Source organism: Prionailurus bengalensis, chromosome D4 (genome assembly GCF_016509475.1).
Source record: "Prionailurus bengalensis isolate Pbe53 chromosome D4, Fcat_Pben_1.1_paternal_pri, whole genome shotgun sequence".
In the NCBI taxonomy this organism is placed as follows: Eukaryota; Metazoa; Chordata; class Mammalia; order Carnivora; family Felidae; genus Prionailurus; species Prionailurus bengalensis.
This window is the reverse complement of record NC_057359.1, coordinates 42154275-42172059: the sequence shown is the minus strand read 5'-3', so window position 1 is coordinate 42172059 and position 17785 is coordinate 42154275. Positions and strand designations below refer to the sequence as shown.

Sequence of the window (17785 nt, the reverse complement as noted above, 5' to 3'; positions counted from 1 at the left end):
GAACCAATTAGCTTTGCCCTTTTCTGTGGCAAACCCTGTCAGTTAGCTTACCAATAATTCCGATTATAAGTGAGATCAGGAAGAAGAGAAGATAAATCACCACCAATATAGGAAAACATTTCAAATTTACGAAGATGACACAAGAAGTGCTTTTTCTATATATTAAGACAACTAATTAGTAACCTATTACTCTAAATGCCCACCATGTAGTTTTCATAAAACTCTTGTGAGGTAGGTACTTTTATAATACCCATTTTACAAGTGATAAAACTGAGACTTAGAGAAATTAAGTAACCTGTCCAAGGTAACAAGGGATCCTGACTACAGAATTTATGTTGTAATCTATTACTCTAAATGTATCCCCCCAAAAATCATGCACAAAAAGTCCCATCATAAGTATTTGAAAAATATAAATTAGGGATAGGAAAAATGGAAGAAAGAATACTCCTACCATTTTCCCTCAACTGTATAATCCAATTGTCCACTCAGTCTCTTATTAATCAAAGACTGATGCCTGGACAAACTGTCACAGCACCATTTATCTGGGAACTTGACTCTCAGGCCCCAGTCTAGACCTGTTGCATCAGAATCTATTTTAACAACCCCCTCCACCAGGTGACTTGGATGCATATTTAAATCTGAGAAGCACTTACCTAGACTATTCTCAGGGCCTATGCCAATTCATTTCCACCAAGGTAAAACTCCTAAAGAATTTTCAAACTGACATACAGTATACTTTCTCTGTGAAAGCTTTGACAACTCTCTTCCTCTCCATACACACGTTCCTTGTAAAGCTTCTTTCCACAAAGTTTGCTCATGCTTCCATTATAGCACATTTTATAATAATCACTTTCTTGTCTGCATAGCTATCTATAAGATTCATAAAAGCAGACTATCTTATTCCTCTTTGTATTCTTTCACATTAAATCTCATACCTAGAATACAGCAGAATTTTAATAAGCACTGACTATGTAACTGAATAATGCATGAATGAATAAATAACAAATGGATGGATGGAAGAATGGATAAATGAAAAGATGAGTCTAGGTGGACTAAATCCTCAAGAAGAGTTACAGTAATGACATGATAAAGAATATGTTACTAAGTTGTAGCAAAATCCCAAGTCACCCATTTCTCTCCATTCCTATTACTATTTCCCTGAGTCAGGGCTTCCACTTCTCTTTGTATAACTTCAGTGTCCTCCTTCCTGCTAGGAGAAATGCTAGAATAATATTTCTTGCCTGAGAATATGGCAAACCTGTTTGCCCAGTTAGTTAGCCCTGGGAATCCTGGATTCATTTTTAATTCCTCCCTTCTTCCCATACTTCACATCTAAGGCACCTTCAGATCTTGTGGGCTCTACCTTTGAATATTTCCAAAATCAAACTATGTCTCACAACTTAATCTAAGTACCCACTGAGTTTCATCTTTACCCTCACAGCAGTCTCTTAAATTTGCCCCCCGGTTCTCATCCTTGTCTCTCTGCAGTGTCTTTTCTGTATTGCAGCCAGGGTGATCCTTTGAAAACTGTAAGTTAGATCTTATCATTCTTCTGATTGAAACACTCCAATAGGTTCCATGCTGCATTTCTATTTGAAACACACCAATGAAATTTCCATCTCACTTAGGGTAAGACCTACATCCTTACGGTGGCCTAGGAGACCTGAGCCCACATCTACGTTTCTGAGGTCACCCCTTACTTTTCTCCCCTCAGCTCTCTCAGATCTACCCATACTGGAGGAGTGTTAACACAGAAGGCAAAAGATCCTTGACAGAAACACAGAACTGCAGAAAAGACGGAAGACCACTCAGATGAATAAAAATTCTATATGAATACTAATTTTTTAGTGATAATAATGATAATGTCTTACAGGGTAAAATATATATATAGGATCAAAATATAAGACAAAGAAGACAAAAAAAGGTGAAGAGATAAAGGAGAATGTATTAAGTTCCTTGCATTGCATTAAAGTGGTTAAGTGGGTGTAAGTTACACTCTACAAAGTCAAAAGACTGGGGAGTTCACTTACAATAATGGCTGAGTTGATCCTCTCAGATTAAGCCTTCTACATATAACTGTTTAAATTTTTTTTTTTTCAACGTTTATTTATTTTTGGGACAGAGAGAGACAGAGCAGGAACGGGGGAGGGGCAGAGAGAGAGGGAGACACAGAATCGGAAACAGGCTCCAGGCTCCGAGCCATCAGCCCAGAGCCCGAGGCGGGGCTCAAACTCACGGACCGCGAGATCGTGACCTGGCTGAAGTCGGACGCTTAACCAACTGCGCCACCCAGGCGCCCCCATATAACTGTTTAAACACTGAGCAAAATATAAAAATAACCATCTGAAGATAATAGAGAATAATCAACAGAGGAAGAATCTGGACAAGAAATGATCCTTGGAAAATAGAACACCATTGAGTGATCTTCCCATTTTTATGAATTTTCACCTGAGGGTGGCCCACAAGAGATACTGGGTCGGAAGGCTAAAATTCCAATAGAAACTTACAGGAACAAAGTTTAGGCCTGTCACTGCCGCCAGAAAGGGGAAATTTTAGAAAAGAGAAAAAAGTATGACTCATACCTCAAATATTCATGCAACTAGGCAGACCTCTAAACAATCCGGATAGGTGAAAAGAACATAAAAGCAATTTAACTGCACCAGCCTGAAGGGAACTAGGGCTTAGAGTTTAAGTCGAACCTAGTTAAATTCTGATTAAAAACAAAACAAAAAAACTTCAGTACTTACGTAAGTAGTACAACAGAAACCGAAGTATCTATAACATATCTGTTACAATATACACTACACAATCCCGAATTATTAGACACAGAGAAAACATTAATGTGACCCACGTTCAAAAGCAAACCACTAATCAACAAACCCAAGGAGTCCCAAAAGTTGGAATTAAAATTTAACGGTTTTAAAAGACCTATTTTAACTATTACAATAAGGACCTAAGGAAAAATATGTTTGCAAGATATAAACAAACAAGAAAACTCCTATAAATAATAGGAAAACACTATACTAATGAATCAAATGAAAATTCCAGCACTGAAACATACACTATTTAAAGAATATTTCACAGAAAGACGTAAAAGCAAATTAGGGATAACAGAAATGTCAGTTACTTTAAGGTCAATTACATTAACAGAAATTAGCTAATTTGAAGATACATAGATATTAAGATTGAAAAAATGAAGAGAGACTCACTGATCTCACTGACAACACTAAAAAGTCTAATACAAGTGAAATGGGAATCTCAAATGGAGAGGAGAAAGGAGTCAGAAAAATAATTGAGGAAACAACGTCAACACTTTTCCCCAACTTACTGAAATAAATAAAAACAAATTTTATTTTTATTAATTAATTAATTAATTTATTTATTTATTTTACAAAAATCATGAAACCCAGCAACTGGAAGAAGGCTGGCTGACTACAATGAAAACCATACTTGGAAACAAGTAGTTAAAATGCTTAAAACTAAATTATTTTTTTAAAAGAAGCTAGACAAAGCTGGAACATCACATTTAAGTAAACAATGAAACAAAGTGACTCTGACTTATTATCAGAAACAGCAGGGTCCAGAAGACAGGAAACAGATATTTTTAAATTGCTCTTAAAAAATATATAGAGTTTGGGCACCTTGATGGCTCAGTTGGTTGAGTGTCCACCTCTTGATTTCAGCTCAGGTCATGATCCCAGAGTCCTGGGATCAAGCCCTGCATCGGGCTCTGTGCTGAGCATGAGCATGGAGACTGCTTAAGATTCTCTCTCTTTCTCTCTCTCTCTCTCTCTCTCTCTCTCTCTCTCTCTCTGCCCCTCTCCCACTGTCTCTCTCTCTCTCTCAAAAAAAATTATATATACATATATATATGTATGTGGGGCTCGAACTCACAGACTGTGAGATCATGACCTGAGCTGAAGTCAGACACGTAACCGACTGAGCCACCCAGGCGCCCCTTAACTTTATTTTTTTAAATCATTTAAGTATATGTTTGTTTTTTTTATTTTTTTAATGTTTACTTATTTTTGAGACAGAGACAGAGTGTTAGCTGGGGAGAAGCAGAGAGAGGGATCCAAAGCAGGCTCCAGGCTCTGAGCTATCAGCACAGAGCTGGACACAAGGCTCAAAACCCATGAACAGGGAGATCATGACCTGAGCTTAAGTTGATGCTTACTGACTGAGCCACCCAGATGCCCCTGTAATTTTATTAACTTTAAGTGAATTAACACTGCAATGAAAAGGAAAAAAATTGCCATAATGAATAAAAAACACAGAACCCTACTACTTTAACATAACGACACCTATAGGTGGAAATAGACAGAATGCGAAAAGGTATACCACGTAAAATGTAACCATTAAAGAGTTGGATAGGATCAATTAACATAAAATTGGGTTTCAAGTCAACAGAATATTATTATAATGAAAAGAGTTCAAGTAATCAGGAAGACATGATAATCAGGAATTGTATACAGCAAATAAAACACCTTTAAAGCATGTGAAGCAAAAATTAATAAAATTAAAGGGATAAATAGAAAGATCAATAATCATATTGGGAGATTCTAACACCTCTCTCTTAGCAACTGACAGAAAAACTAATAAAAAATTAAATACAAAAATCATTAAAGACAGAAGATCTGAACATTATCAACAACAATGACATAATTAAAATTGATATTTAAGGAACACTCCACCTAAAAGCTGCAGAATACAAATTATTTGCAACTATACATAAACCATATTCTGGTGATACAAGTCTCAATAAGTTTCAAATACAGTAACATTACACAGTTACTATTTCTGACCACAATAGAGTGAATAGAAATAACACATATAAATTGTCCCTGACTTACAATGGTTCAGCCGTATGATGTTTCAACTTTATGATAATGAGAAAGCAATGTGAACCCAATAGAAATTGTATTTTTGAATTTTGAATTGTGATCTCTTCCCAGGCCAGTGATATTGCAGTAGGATCCTCTTTCACGATGCTGGGCAACAACAGTGAGCCTCGGTTCACAGTCAGCCACATGATCGATCACAAGAACATTTACCACTATTCCATGCTCGTACAACCATTCTGTTTTCTACCTTCAGTACAGTATTCAATTCATTACCTGAGATACTCAATATTTTATTACAAAATAGGCTTTGTGCTAGATGATTTTGCCCAACTGTAGGCTAATGTAAGTATGCTGAGTACGTTTAACATAGGCTAGGCTAAGCTGTGGTGTTTGGTAGGTTAGATATATTAAGGATATTTTCTTTTTCATTAAAATTTTTTTTTAACGTTTATTTTTGAGAGAGACAAAGTGTGAGTGGGGTAAGGGCAGAGAGAGAATGAGACACAGAAATTGAAGCAGGCTCCAGGCTCCGTGCCTTCAGCACAGAGCCTGACATGGGGCTCGAACTCACGAACCATGAGATCATCACCTGAGCCAAAGTTGGACATTTAACTGACTGAGCCACCCAGGTGCCCTAAGCACATTTTCAACATACATTATTTTCAAATTAGGTTATGGGGATGTAACTCCATTGTAAGTTAAGGAAGATCTGTACAGGGAAAAGAAATTCCTAAGTATTTCAAAAGGAGGCAATACACATCTAAGTTATCAAATGGGCAAGAAGAAAATCGCAAGTTAAATTAGAAACAATTTCTAAACAAATGCTTATTTATGAAGTTGATGAGCTGATACTAAAATTTCCATAAGTAGCGCCTGGGTGGCTCAGTTGGTTAAGCATCCAACTTCAGCTCAGGTCATGATCTCACAGTCGTGGGTTTCAGTCCTGCAGCAGACTCTGTGTTGGGCTCTGTGCGGACAGCTCAGAGCCTGGAGCCTGCTTCGGATTCAGTGTCTCCCTCTCTCTCTGCCCATCTCCCACTGATGCTCTCTCAAAAACAAACATGAATTTTTTTAAATTTCTATAAAAAAGCAACAAAGCAAGAATATACAGAACATTCTTAAAAAAGAATAAAGTGACTTACCCTATCCTCATTTCAAGAGTTACTATAAAGTGACATATATGAGTGGGTATTTCTCTGGACTCTATTCTGTTCTACTAATTATTTTGTCAATAATTATGCCAATACCCCACTATCTTGATTTTCTTTTAGCCTGATAAATATGTATAAAAATCAGATAGTGTAATTCCTCTAATTTTTTTTCTTTATGAAACTTGATTTTGCTCTTTTAGGTCCCTGGCCTTGGCCATTCCCTGCAGGTCTTAGAGCTGGCTTATATTTCTCAAAAAGAAAAAGAAAAGAAAGGGAAGGGAAGGGAAGGAAAAGAAAAAAGGAAAAGGAAAAGGAAAGGAAAGGAAAGGAAAGGAAAGGAAAGGAAAGGAAAGGAAAAGAAAGCTTCTTGGAATTGTGATTGGAATAAAATGAATGATTAATTTGGGAAGAACTGAATCTTAACAATATTTTATCTTCTGATTCATGAATTTGGCATAGCTGTCCATTTATGTATATATGTATGTATGTATGTATGTATGTCCATTGTACTTTCCAGTGTATAGATCAAGTGTGTATTTTGCTAAATTTATCCTTAATTATTACATAGGCTTTGATGTTACTATAAATGGTATTTAAAATTTTTCAATTTCTAATTATTTCTTTCTAATATTAAGAAATATAACTGTTATAAAGTGATGTTGTATTTTGCAATACTGCTAAATTTACTTACTATTTCTAAGCGCTTTACCATAGATTCAGTAGAGTTCTATGCAGATGTTCATGTTGTCTGTGAATAAAAAGAGTTTCACTTTCTTATTTGTAATTGGTGATTTTGTTTCTTGCCTTTTTTTGTACTAGTTAGAATCTCCAGTACAGTGCTGAAAAGAATGGACTTGTTCCTTACCTTAGAAGGAAAGCATTCAGTGTTTATATTAAGCAAGAAACAGTATGTCTTACCCAAACTCTTCTAGTAAGAAGGAATATTTTGCAATTTCTATTAGGACACCAGCATCACTATGATACAAAAATCTGACAAGAAACATTCAAGAAAGAAAAACCATAGCCCAATATTCCTCATAAATATAGATGTAAAAATCCAAAGCAAAACATTAGCAAATCAAATTCAGCAATATACAAACACAATAAAACATTACAACAAAGTTAGATTTTAGGAATGCAAAATTAAATTAATAATTGAAATCAATCAATGTAATTCACCATGTTAACAGAATAAATGAGAAAAGCCTTACTATCATCTTAAAAGATGTGTTGTATACATTCAATACCTGTTCATGAAAAAGCTTTCATCAAACTATGAATAGTGGGAACTTCCTCAATGTGATAAAGGACAGTTACAAAAAAAAAAGATACTGTAAGGTTTAAAAATAAGCAAAACTAAGGGTGCCTGGGTGGCTCAGTTGGTTAAGTGTCCAACTTTGGCTCAGCTTATGATCTCCCTGGTTCCTGAGTTTAAGCCCTGAGTTGGGCTCTATGCTGACAGCTCAGAGCCTGCAGCCTGCTTCAGATTCTGTTTCCCTCTCTCTCTGCCCCTCCCCTGCTCAGGCTCTGTCTCTGTCTCAAAAATAAACATAAATAACTTTCATGAATCAATAAGAATCCAGCAGAAAAATGGATAAAAGTCATAAATAGAAGTTTTGCAGAAGAGGGCATGCACTTGGCTAGTAATCATTCAGAGATGTTTTTTATCACTGATATGCACATTAAGATCAAAATAAAAAATCATACTTGAATTAGTTGCCAACAAACTAAGAAGTGTGACAATACTAAGTGTTAAGAAGGATGGGAATCAACAGATCTCTTACATATTGTTGGTGGAGTAAAATTTATGAAAACCACTTTGAAAAATAAGTATTTTGTGAAAGTACCATTTTTATACTCTAAACCCAGGATTTCCATTCCTGGATATACATTCCACCTAAATAACCCAAATACTTATCTAGAAATGAATGTATAAATACTTATGATATAATCACATAAAATGGAAAATTTTAAATCAGTAAAAATAAATAAACAGCTAAGTCAAACAACATAAGTGAATCTTAATAACATAATGATAAATCAAAACTGCCAAACCCCAGGCAACAACACATTATGGTATTTTTATAAATTATAAAACTAAACAACATATTACTTATTACTTCCTCATAATTTTAAGGCGATAAAACCAAAATAATCAGAATGAGGAGTGCCTGGGTGGCTCACTTGGTTGAGCGTCAGACTCTTGATTTTGGCTCAGGTCATGATCTCATGGTTTGTGAGAGTGAGCCCCGCATCGGGCTTCGTGCTGTTAGTGCAGAGCCTGCTTGGGATTCTCTCTCCCTTTCTCTCTCTGCCCTTCCCTGCTCTCTCTCAAAATAAATAAATATTAACAGTTTAGTGGTTAACTTTGGTGAGAGAATCAGGGTACCAGATAGGGCAGGAGCATACAAGGAGATGTAAGTCGTTAGTCATCTTCTATTCTTGGATTAGTTGATGGGACAAAGGCCATTTATTGTAATAAACAAACAAGTAAATTAAAATAACTAAAATAGGCCTAGGTGTGTAACATAATACTATGTCATGATACAAATTTTATGATTAATTCTGTGCACCTGTTATCCAAAAAATGTAATATAATACAATACAAATTTAAAAACTGCTGTCTTGGTGGTTGGGTGTCTCAGTCAGTTAAGTGTCTGGCTCTCTATTTCAGCTCAGGTCATGATCTCAGGTCATGATCGAGCCCCAAGTCAGGCTCCATGCTGACAGCATGGAACCTGCTTGAGATTCTCTCTCCTAATCCCTCTGCCCCTCTCCCCTGCTCATGCTCTTTCTCTCTCTCAAAATAAATAAACTTTAAAAAATTATATATTATATATTATATGATATTATATGATATTATATGATATTATATGATATGATATGATATGATATGATATGATATTATATTATATTATATTATATTAAAAACTGTTGCCTTAAGGTTGAATTGTTAGCAAGACAAAATAAGCTAGATTCAAAAATTACTGTTAAAGGATCATTACTAACCATTTAAGTACTCAATTATATGTTTGTGTTAATTCCATTTCTGAACTAAATAATACATTATAAAATGTAAAGAAATGCCAAGTGCCTTAGCACTTAAATAAACTTACAGGAATGAGATTATTTTCTTTCAATACATATATATATTTTGAATTTTTTTCTTTTAGTTAGAGAGAGAGAGCACATGAGCAGGGGAAAGGGCCAGAGGGGGGGGGGGGAGAGAGAGAGAGAGAGAGAGAGAGAGAGAGAGAGAGAGAGAGAGATTGAGAATATGAATCTTAGGCAGGCTCCATGCTCAGCCCAGAGCCTGCATGACACTTGATCCCAGGACCCTGGGGTCATGACCTGAGCCAAAATCAAGAGTCAGACACTCAATCAACTGAGCCTCCCAAGCACCCCCTTACACTGTATATTTAGAGCTGAAAGTTACCTTTAAGATTATCTTAAAGAGATATCACTGAACATTTCTATGTGCCAAACTCTGCACTTGATATGCATTCTCTCATTAATGCTTACAAAACTCTATGATATAGATAGCAATAACACTAACATTTTTGTTCATGAGGAAACTTTGGCTAAAGGGTTAGGAAGCTTGCTCAGGTTCACAAAGCTCACAGGCAGGGCTGTATTTGATCCCAGGTTTACCTGACTCCTGAACCTGTATATTTATCTTTACATTTGCACTACCTCAGAAGCTGGAATTGCACCAGGAAGTAGGTAGAAAGGTCCTGTCCGAAAACATACATCAAGATAGTGGCAAAATTGGGACTAAATGGTAGTAAGTATCATATACCAGGGATTATGCAACTACTTTATGAGACTTCCAATTTATACTCTTTCCATTCCATTTCCTCATTCAATTTAAAAGTCTCAAAACGGGCATGACCTATTAATTTGCTGTTCATTATTATATTTCAGTCAAGTGTTTCATCATCATAACTATGCCAGTTATACCCTATATTTATTTTAATGTTTATTTATTTTTGAGAGAGAGAAAGAGAGAGACAGACAGAGCACAGGTGGGGCTGGGGGGTGCAGAGAGAGAGGGAGACACAGAATCCATGGCAGGCTGTAGGCTGTGAGCTGTCCGCACAGAGCCCGACATGGGGCTCGAACCCACAAACCATGAGATCATGACCTGAGCTGAAGTCAGATGCTTAACCAACTGAGTGACCCAGGCACCCCACCCTATATTTCTATATGAATTTCTATATGAATCCATATTGTACATAACATTGATGTCAACAAAGAGTACAAAAAATAGTACAATATAAAACCATCTTCCAACACTTACATTCTGATATATATAAATTTATTTAAATGTGCTTTAGTCAATTGTAGGAGAAAATTTGATATTGTACTGGGTAACATTTTTAGAAAATGTCTCTCACCTGTTCTGAGTGCTCTGAATCACTTTCTTGAGGTAAAGGGTAGGGTGCTCCTTGTGATTCCTGAAGCTTTTCTTTTAATTTAGCATTTTCTTGCTCTTTTTGAAATAGCTGATCTTGAAGACTAACAACACTTTGCCGGAGCATAGCTTCACTTGATTTTGTGGTTTCAAAGCAAATATGTAACTCATTGTAAAGCTGTTTCAAAAAATAGATCCAAATTTATTAACAATCAATAAAACAATCATGTCTGTGTAAATATACACACACGCATATACATATCTATAAAGACTACATATGATATAATACTTGTCCTCAAGTGATTTTAATATTCCAGAAACAAGATATAAACAAATGGAAAACTAAATAATATAATCAAATATCAATATAAAACTACAATTGATATTAAAAAGGCAGTATGTATTATTGGCCAGTGTAATATAGGAAAAGCATGCTAAAATTCCTAAGGCGGGTGAAAACACTTTAAGCTTAGCTATATTAGAGGGCTTTACGAAAAAGAAAGGACCTGAACTGAGCCATAATACTATTATAGGAATTGAATGGAAACAAAAAGTCATTCTGAAGGTGGCAGAAACGTGAAAACATTTTGTACTGTTATAAGAAGAGACAGGGAGCATAAGATATATCAACCCAACTGAACTCAATATATACATTTGAAAGAAAAAAAGGAAAAACCAAGAGTCTTTCATTGAGAGTTCATTAAGTTTGACTGATATAGTCCCACTTAGTATAAATTAGCATCTACTGCTGCCAACAGGGGAGGAGGAGGCAGAAGGAATAGCAAGAGACAGTCAAGCAGTAAGACAACAGACAGAATGTAAAGACTCCTGAACACCAGATTAAGGAAGGTGCACTTGTTCCTGTAGGCAACTGGGGATAACTGAAGACCTTCGACAGAGTGTGATAAAATAGAAGACATGTTCTGAAGCCATGATAGATAACTTAAAATTTTTTTTAACTCAAGGCAACATGAATTAAATAAATTTAAAACTAGAGTTTATTAAAAGTGAGACAGTATGTGGCATGTATATAAGTGGTTTCATACAGAGTCACATGTGTTTCACAATGGTATTCCTCTAGTATTCATAAACTTACTTGGTGATGAAACTCCTAACTTAAAATTGTGACAAAAGGGGTAATTCAATTTGTGATAACTGATTTACATAAAAAAATCCATATGTATATTTGTTGATGACACTGGGAAAGTGACCTAAGAATCACAATATTTGGGTTTTTTAGTAGGGCTAGTAGTGAGGTAGTAAGATCTTATAACAAAGCAAAAATCCCCAAGGTTTTTTGCTCAAATTTGGGAGTTTGCAAAATTCCCAAGCTCAAAATTATGTAGCTAATACACTAGGTCTTTAGGTTTGCTCAACCAACTTAAGATTGGGGGAATCTTCCATTAGCTGGCCTTGCCTCACAGAAAGAAATTTAACTACACAAAAGACACCAGAGTACTTTTCTGTATGTATGCTATACTTCAAATTTTTTTAAGTTTAAAATTTAATAAGGTTTGAAAACTTCTCTAAATGCTTTTTCTCAGACACATACTTTGTCATAAAAACAAGATCCTCCAAACCACTCTGACATAATATACTCAATATACATTTTATGTCCTATCAGGGATTGTACCACTGTATTATTGTAGATACTTCAAATAACCCATTTCACTTTACAGCCAAAGTCTAAGCAATTGTTACAAAGGAAGGGTTGCCTTTATGATTTATAAAGAATTTCAGGAAATAAATCTGTACTTTCCCTCTCAATTACCTTTACACCAGGGAGTATGTCCAATGTCCTTTCCACAGTTGAGAGCATCAGTCTAGAAGGGAAGAGAGAGTAGGAACCTGACAGCCTTTAAGGAACAATGAAGGGATCAGAGTGGGCCTTATAGTGACCTACCTGTGCTGTGTTGCTGCTTTCATGATTGAGTTCAGGTAGAAAAGGAAAAAGCAAAATCTGGAGACAAGAGCTAAACTTTCTAGAGACATTTGAAGCTAGAATAAATGAAGGTCTGCCCAACAGCATAGTAGTTGGGCAGTAACAGAGTCAGTTAAAAGATTATTTAACTACTTTCTCTCTTATTTGTATGCTTTAATAATACTAATCAGCTTTTACCCAATCAATACAAATTAATCTTTTTGTAGGAAAATAATACTAACAAATTAAATATTAGTAAGATATTTAAAATGTTAAATAACTTACAAATATCAAATTATACCTCAATTTCAAAATATTAAAAAAAAGAATTTACAAATTTCAAATATTTGAGAATCTCATGAACATTGATCAAGTGTTGACAAAGCAAAACTTATAGTTCCCCGTACACTGCTCAAGGTACAGGAAGAATGATAGTGTGTGGTTAGGACAGAGGATAAATTTCTGACCATTAGTGCCAAGGGTGTGGTATATTTTCTTTGAGTGTCATGTCTTGGGATCTTCCTTCACAGATATAAGGCTCTGAGCCTATTCGTACATGAAAGAAGGCACTGTCTTAATCTCTTTTCTCTTGTCTCTTCTCATGTCTCCCCTCTTTTTTGCCTCTGTAAAAATAGACTAACTGCTCTCTTGTGTTCTCCACTTTGCTCTGCCATGCAGTTTACACAGGTACACTCCTATTCAGAAGTTGTTCTGGCTTGATCTGATGTAACTCTAGATACTGAGGCAAACTATCTTTCTCTGAAAATATCCATCCTTCCCAGCAGCAGGTGGAATAGAATCAAAAAGGCCCAGAACAAATCATCTAGACCAGCTCTGCTCCAGGAATTGGCACAGACTCTTTTATTCCTTGGTTCTTATTCCAAATACGCATCTCCTACTTGCCTATTTTCTTTGATGGCTGATTGGACTTCACTTATTCAACAGCAGTAAGCCCACTCAGTTGTGGACGCAGAGTAAAGGATACAAAGACAGCCCTGCAGCCATTGTTAGTTCTAGGCCCCAGGCCATCAGTAAACTTGGCAAAATAATAATAATAACATTAATTACAGTAGAGTGAGTCAAAAAAGTCTCAAGTGAGTAAATTAGGTAATATAACAAATTAATTCATCTGCTTTGGTTTAGCATCTGGAATTAGTAACTTTATTAGCAGTAACAATCGTTCAGAGTACTCTTCAGATAGGCCCTTTTCTTGACAATTTCTTTCCCCTTAGAGTCCAAAAAGCTGAAATGGATCAGAATTTTTTGCAAGATTCTGGCCTATAAAAACATTTAATCATACATTCCCTTATACACTTTACAAGTACATTATAATCCATAAATAATTTAATATGCTTACTATTCTTGATGCTGTTTATTGTTGAAGAAATTAAAGTTTAAAAGGTTAAGAGGATCTCTAGGGGATAGAAAGCAAGTTATCTCCAGAAACAGGACACCAAACTCCAAGTCCTTTAATTTTCAGGGACTTCTACTGAAGTACTCTCCTTCCCTCATTTTTATTAGTGTTAAGGAACAAGATACTTTATGAACCTTTACAATTTTGGAAGTGCATATGCTCTGTGACCCAATGACTAATTTGGCTAAAGAATACAATTTTCCTTATTTAGTGATTAAGTATACTATTTGTTACTCTGACTGAGACAATAACTTCTACAATTGAAAACCACATCTGTTTGCAGCAGAAAAATGAGAAGAGAAACTCTGATTTAATATGCGGTTTAAACAGAAAGAATGCATCAGCTAACTCCTTATTTTCCCAGACTGATATTAGCTTGTGTCATATAATTATCATTAAATAGTACAAAAAGCGATAAAACACATATATAGTATCCCAAACATATTAGATGGTCTAGAAATTATAAATGTTATGCAATCTCTATCTATAGTTATATCACACACATGTATATAAATGATGTGCAAAGGTAGAAAAACAATTAAAACTTATAAATGGCTACAGGCTCAGCAGAAGAAAACACACTAGCTTACTTGTATTTATTTTGATGGGTCTGTCTCTTCCAGAGGAGCCCTGGAACCACATTATTAGGTTTTGTGTATAAGACTAATGATTTGTTATGGGTACCTCTGGAAAAATATGTTTCACCTCTTCCCTGGGCTCAAAGTTTTTTCTAGTTTTCTCTCTTCACCTTTGTCTCCCTTTCAGGTTCCCCTCAACTTACCGCTGAGGGCAACTAATTTTATCTTTCCTGATAATGGAATGAATATTATGGAATAAATCAACTTAATAAATGGGAGAAAGGAGGAGAAATGGAGGGAAAACAAAAATTAAAAAAAAAAAGAGTTAAGAGAAGAGAATTGAAAGAAAGAGCACAGAGGAAACAGAAACTCCATGAGAAATAGTAAATTAAGAAGACCTAACTCGTGGTTGCCTGGGTGGCTCAGTCAGCTAAGCATCTGACTTCAGCTCAGATCATGATCTCACAGTTCATGAGTTCAAGCCCTGTGTTGGGCTCTGTGCTGACAGCTCAGAGCCTGGAGCCTGCTTCAGATTCTGTGTCTCCCTCTCTCTCTGCCCCTCCCCCACTCGTACTCTGTCTCTCTCTCTCTCTCTCTCAAAAATGAATAAATATAAAGGTTTTTTTAATTTAAAAAAATGTAAAATTGCCATGCCATAGCATAATAAAAGAAACTACATTTTTATAACCAGGACAAAGAGTGGCTGAAGAACAATGATGACAGCCCTTTGCACAGAGGATAGTAACATGCGAGGATCCCTCTTCACCAAAAAGGATGTAATGGAGTCAGCACTGCACCAAAATCGGACTGGAATTCATGACCCTGAGAACCAGTCACATGCTCTTCTGACTGAGCCAGCCAGGCACCCAGCAATGAACTCTTTTGAGTAACGTTTAACTTAGGTATCAAGATAAATTTCCCAACATAAAGTTACTGAACATTAAAAGAATTTTGATGAGAATGAATGATGCAAGTTTACAGAATCTATTTACAGAACGTTTAAGACCACATTATTCTATGTATAACTGAATGATACAGTGGGCTTTGTAATAGAGTTTAAGATTGTGGGTTCTGGACCCAAGATCACCTAGATTTGAATTCTACCATCTTTAAACATTCTAAGCCTCAATACTTGATCTATAAAACAATAAGGAATAATAGTAATATACCACATAGGGTTGGTGTGAGACTTAGTGACACAAAAGGCATTTTCCCAGTTGGTAATACACAATAAGCTCAATAAATGTTCACCACTATTACTATATGGTTGCTGGATATGACTTGCATTGTGCCTCAGCCTATATCATGTGTTTCTAAAATAATGTGTGTAAATGGAAACACAGATTCTCCTTGGCTTATCATAAAATCTTATATTGTCTATTTATGATTGTGCTCCAACTAGATGGCCTTTCTACTTGTCTTCTTAGTTTCTCCATATTTTACCACTTTAGAACTATTTACTCACCCAAATAGTTAAAAATTAAGTGGACAAGAATATTTAAATTAAGACAGAAAAATATGCCTGCAAAGTTTGAAAATACTCTTACTTTCAAATAAGAATCTATGATTTTTAAACTGCATTATCCAAAGTGGTATATCATTGCACACAACTCCTTAAGGTTCAATAATTTAACATTTACTGATCATCTCTCATGTGGCCGGCAGGTCCCCTTCAAACTTCATGATGTCCTGTGCATTCTCAACATTTAATAACTTAAATGAGGCTTTTTTATGTATGAACTAAGAGTAAACTGTAAAGCATTAATATGATGTTACTAGCTTTTTCATAAAAGGAATGGTTTCCTAGGCCTGGGTGTGAGGTGTGTGTGTGTGTGTGTGTGTGTGTGTCTGCATATTCCATACTCTCTAATGAATACTAATGGTCTGAACTGACAACAAGGAAATGTTTATTGCACCTTTATTTATAATAGTAAAAAACTTAAACAACATACATGATCAACACTGGAAATATGGTTAAATATATTGCTATTCCCAAAATAGTTATATGTCATGATATTGTTCTAATATAATGTGAAATAAAAGATATTAGTGTATCCACAGATATGTTAAAATGCACTTTAAAAAACTGAAAAAATATTCAAAATGTTAAACAGCATTTGTCTCTAGGAGATGGAATTATAAAAGGTTTTTTCTGTGTTTTGATGGGTAATTATTTACACATAGACTACCAAAGAAAAATTAAATGTAGTATCTACTAACTTCAGGCAAAATTCACAAAATATAAATAAATAATCAAGGACTTCTGAATTGAGTGTAGGTGAGTATACTAATGAAAACTTTATGAATGAACAATTATAATTATGTAAAATTACTTTAAAATTAAAATACCACAAAGAGAATTAAAATTTCAGAATGAGTATCAAGTAAAAAATCAGTTAAGTTTCCTACACAGCACCTCTAAGAAGTAACTTTTGAGGAACAAGTTGGAAGAAACAGGAATTCAAAGTGGAGAAAAAAAAAAAAAGTAGAGAAAAGAGAGTACAAGAAATAGACTAAATAGGGAAATTAAGCCAGATCTTTAGCATCAGATGTCAGTTTGCTCTTTTTTCCTGCCTCTATATTATTCATAAGCACAATATATTCCCATTAAACCTCTCATTATCTAGAATGATTCTTGGAGCATTGTCATAATCCTGGGGAAACATCCATAAGGTTTCAAAATTCTTCAAATTAGAGTTTGATAAGCTCTACTTCTCCCAATTTGGTAAAGACATTAACTAGGGAATTTATGACTTAAGGTAGATTTCATATAAGAAGAATTATAAGAAATTAAATTGCTTCACTGATTTCTTCTTATCTTCTCAGAATAAATATCACATATATCACTTCAACAAAGGGAGTCTCTTATCCCTAAACATAGGAAAAGGTCCAAGCTATGTACTTCTGCTATTACAACATACATTACTTACATCATACATACATACAACATCATCTTACTCCTGCTACTCAATTATCAGTGATCAACTAGATTTTAAGCTGTAAGAGGTGAAGAATAAAGGTAGTAAAAAGGTTACCTATGCAGACATCAGGGGGAAGAGCTTTCAGGAAGAGGATGCAAATGCAAAGAACTTGAGGTTGAAGAATACTTGGATGCTCAAGGGAAAAAAAACAGAATTAAGTGTGGCTGCAGTGGAGAGATTAAGGAGAAGAGATTGCAAAAATGAGATCAGAGAGGTAATGAAGAGCCAGATCATGTACAGTCTCTCAGGTTATAGCAAGAACTTGGAGTTTTATTTTTCATGAGACAGGAAACCAATGGATGGAGGTAAAGGAAGGAAGGACTTACTAAGTTTTAGCAAGAACATCCTGACATCTGTGTTGATAATGGACTCAAAGGGGATAAGGTCAGGAGGAAAGAAATAAAGTGAGAAACTATTCCAAGAATTCATGTGAAACATGATAGTGGTTTGGACAGAATGGTGACAACAGGGGTAGTAGAAGT

General features: G+C 35.2%; 1 protein-coding gene across 3 annotated transcripts in view; it reads right to left on the bottom strand.

The window, feature by feature from the left end:
• CNTLN (centlein) overlaps positions 1–17785 on the bottom strand; it is a 315203-nt gene that overhangs the window by 170016 nt on the left and 127402 nt on the right. For all 3 annotated transcript variants that reach the window (XR_006295095.1, XM_043566783.1, XM_043566781.1), the window contains exon 8: positions 10393–10587. Coding sequence is in view for 2 of the 3 variants with exons in the window: in XM_043566783.1 (XP_043422718.1) it covers positions 10393–10587 (195 nt within the window). In the remaining variant the exon portion in view is untranslated. The remainder of the gene's footprint in view (positions 1–10392; positions 10588–17785) is intronic.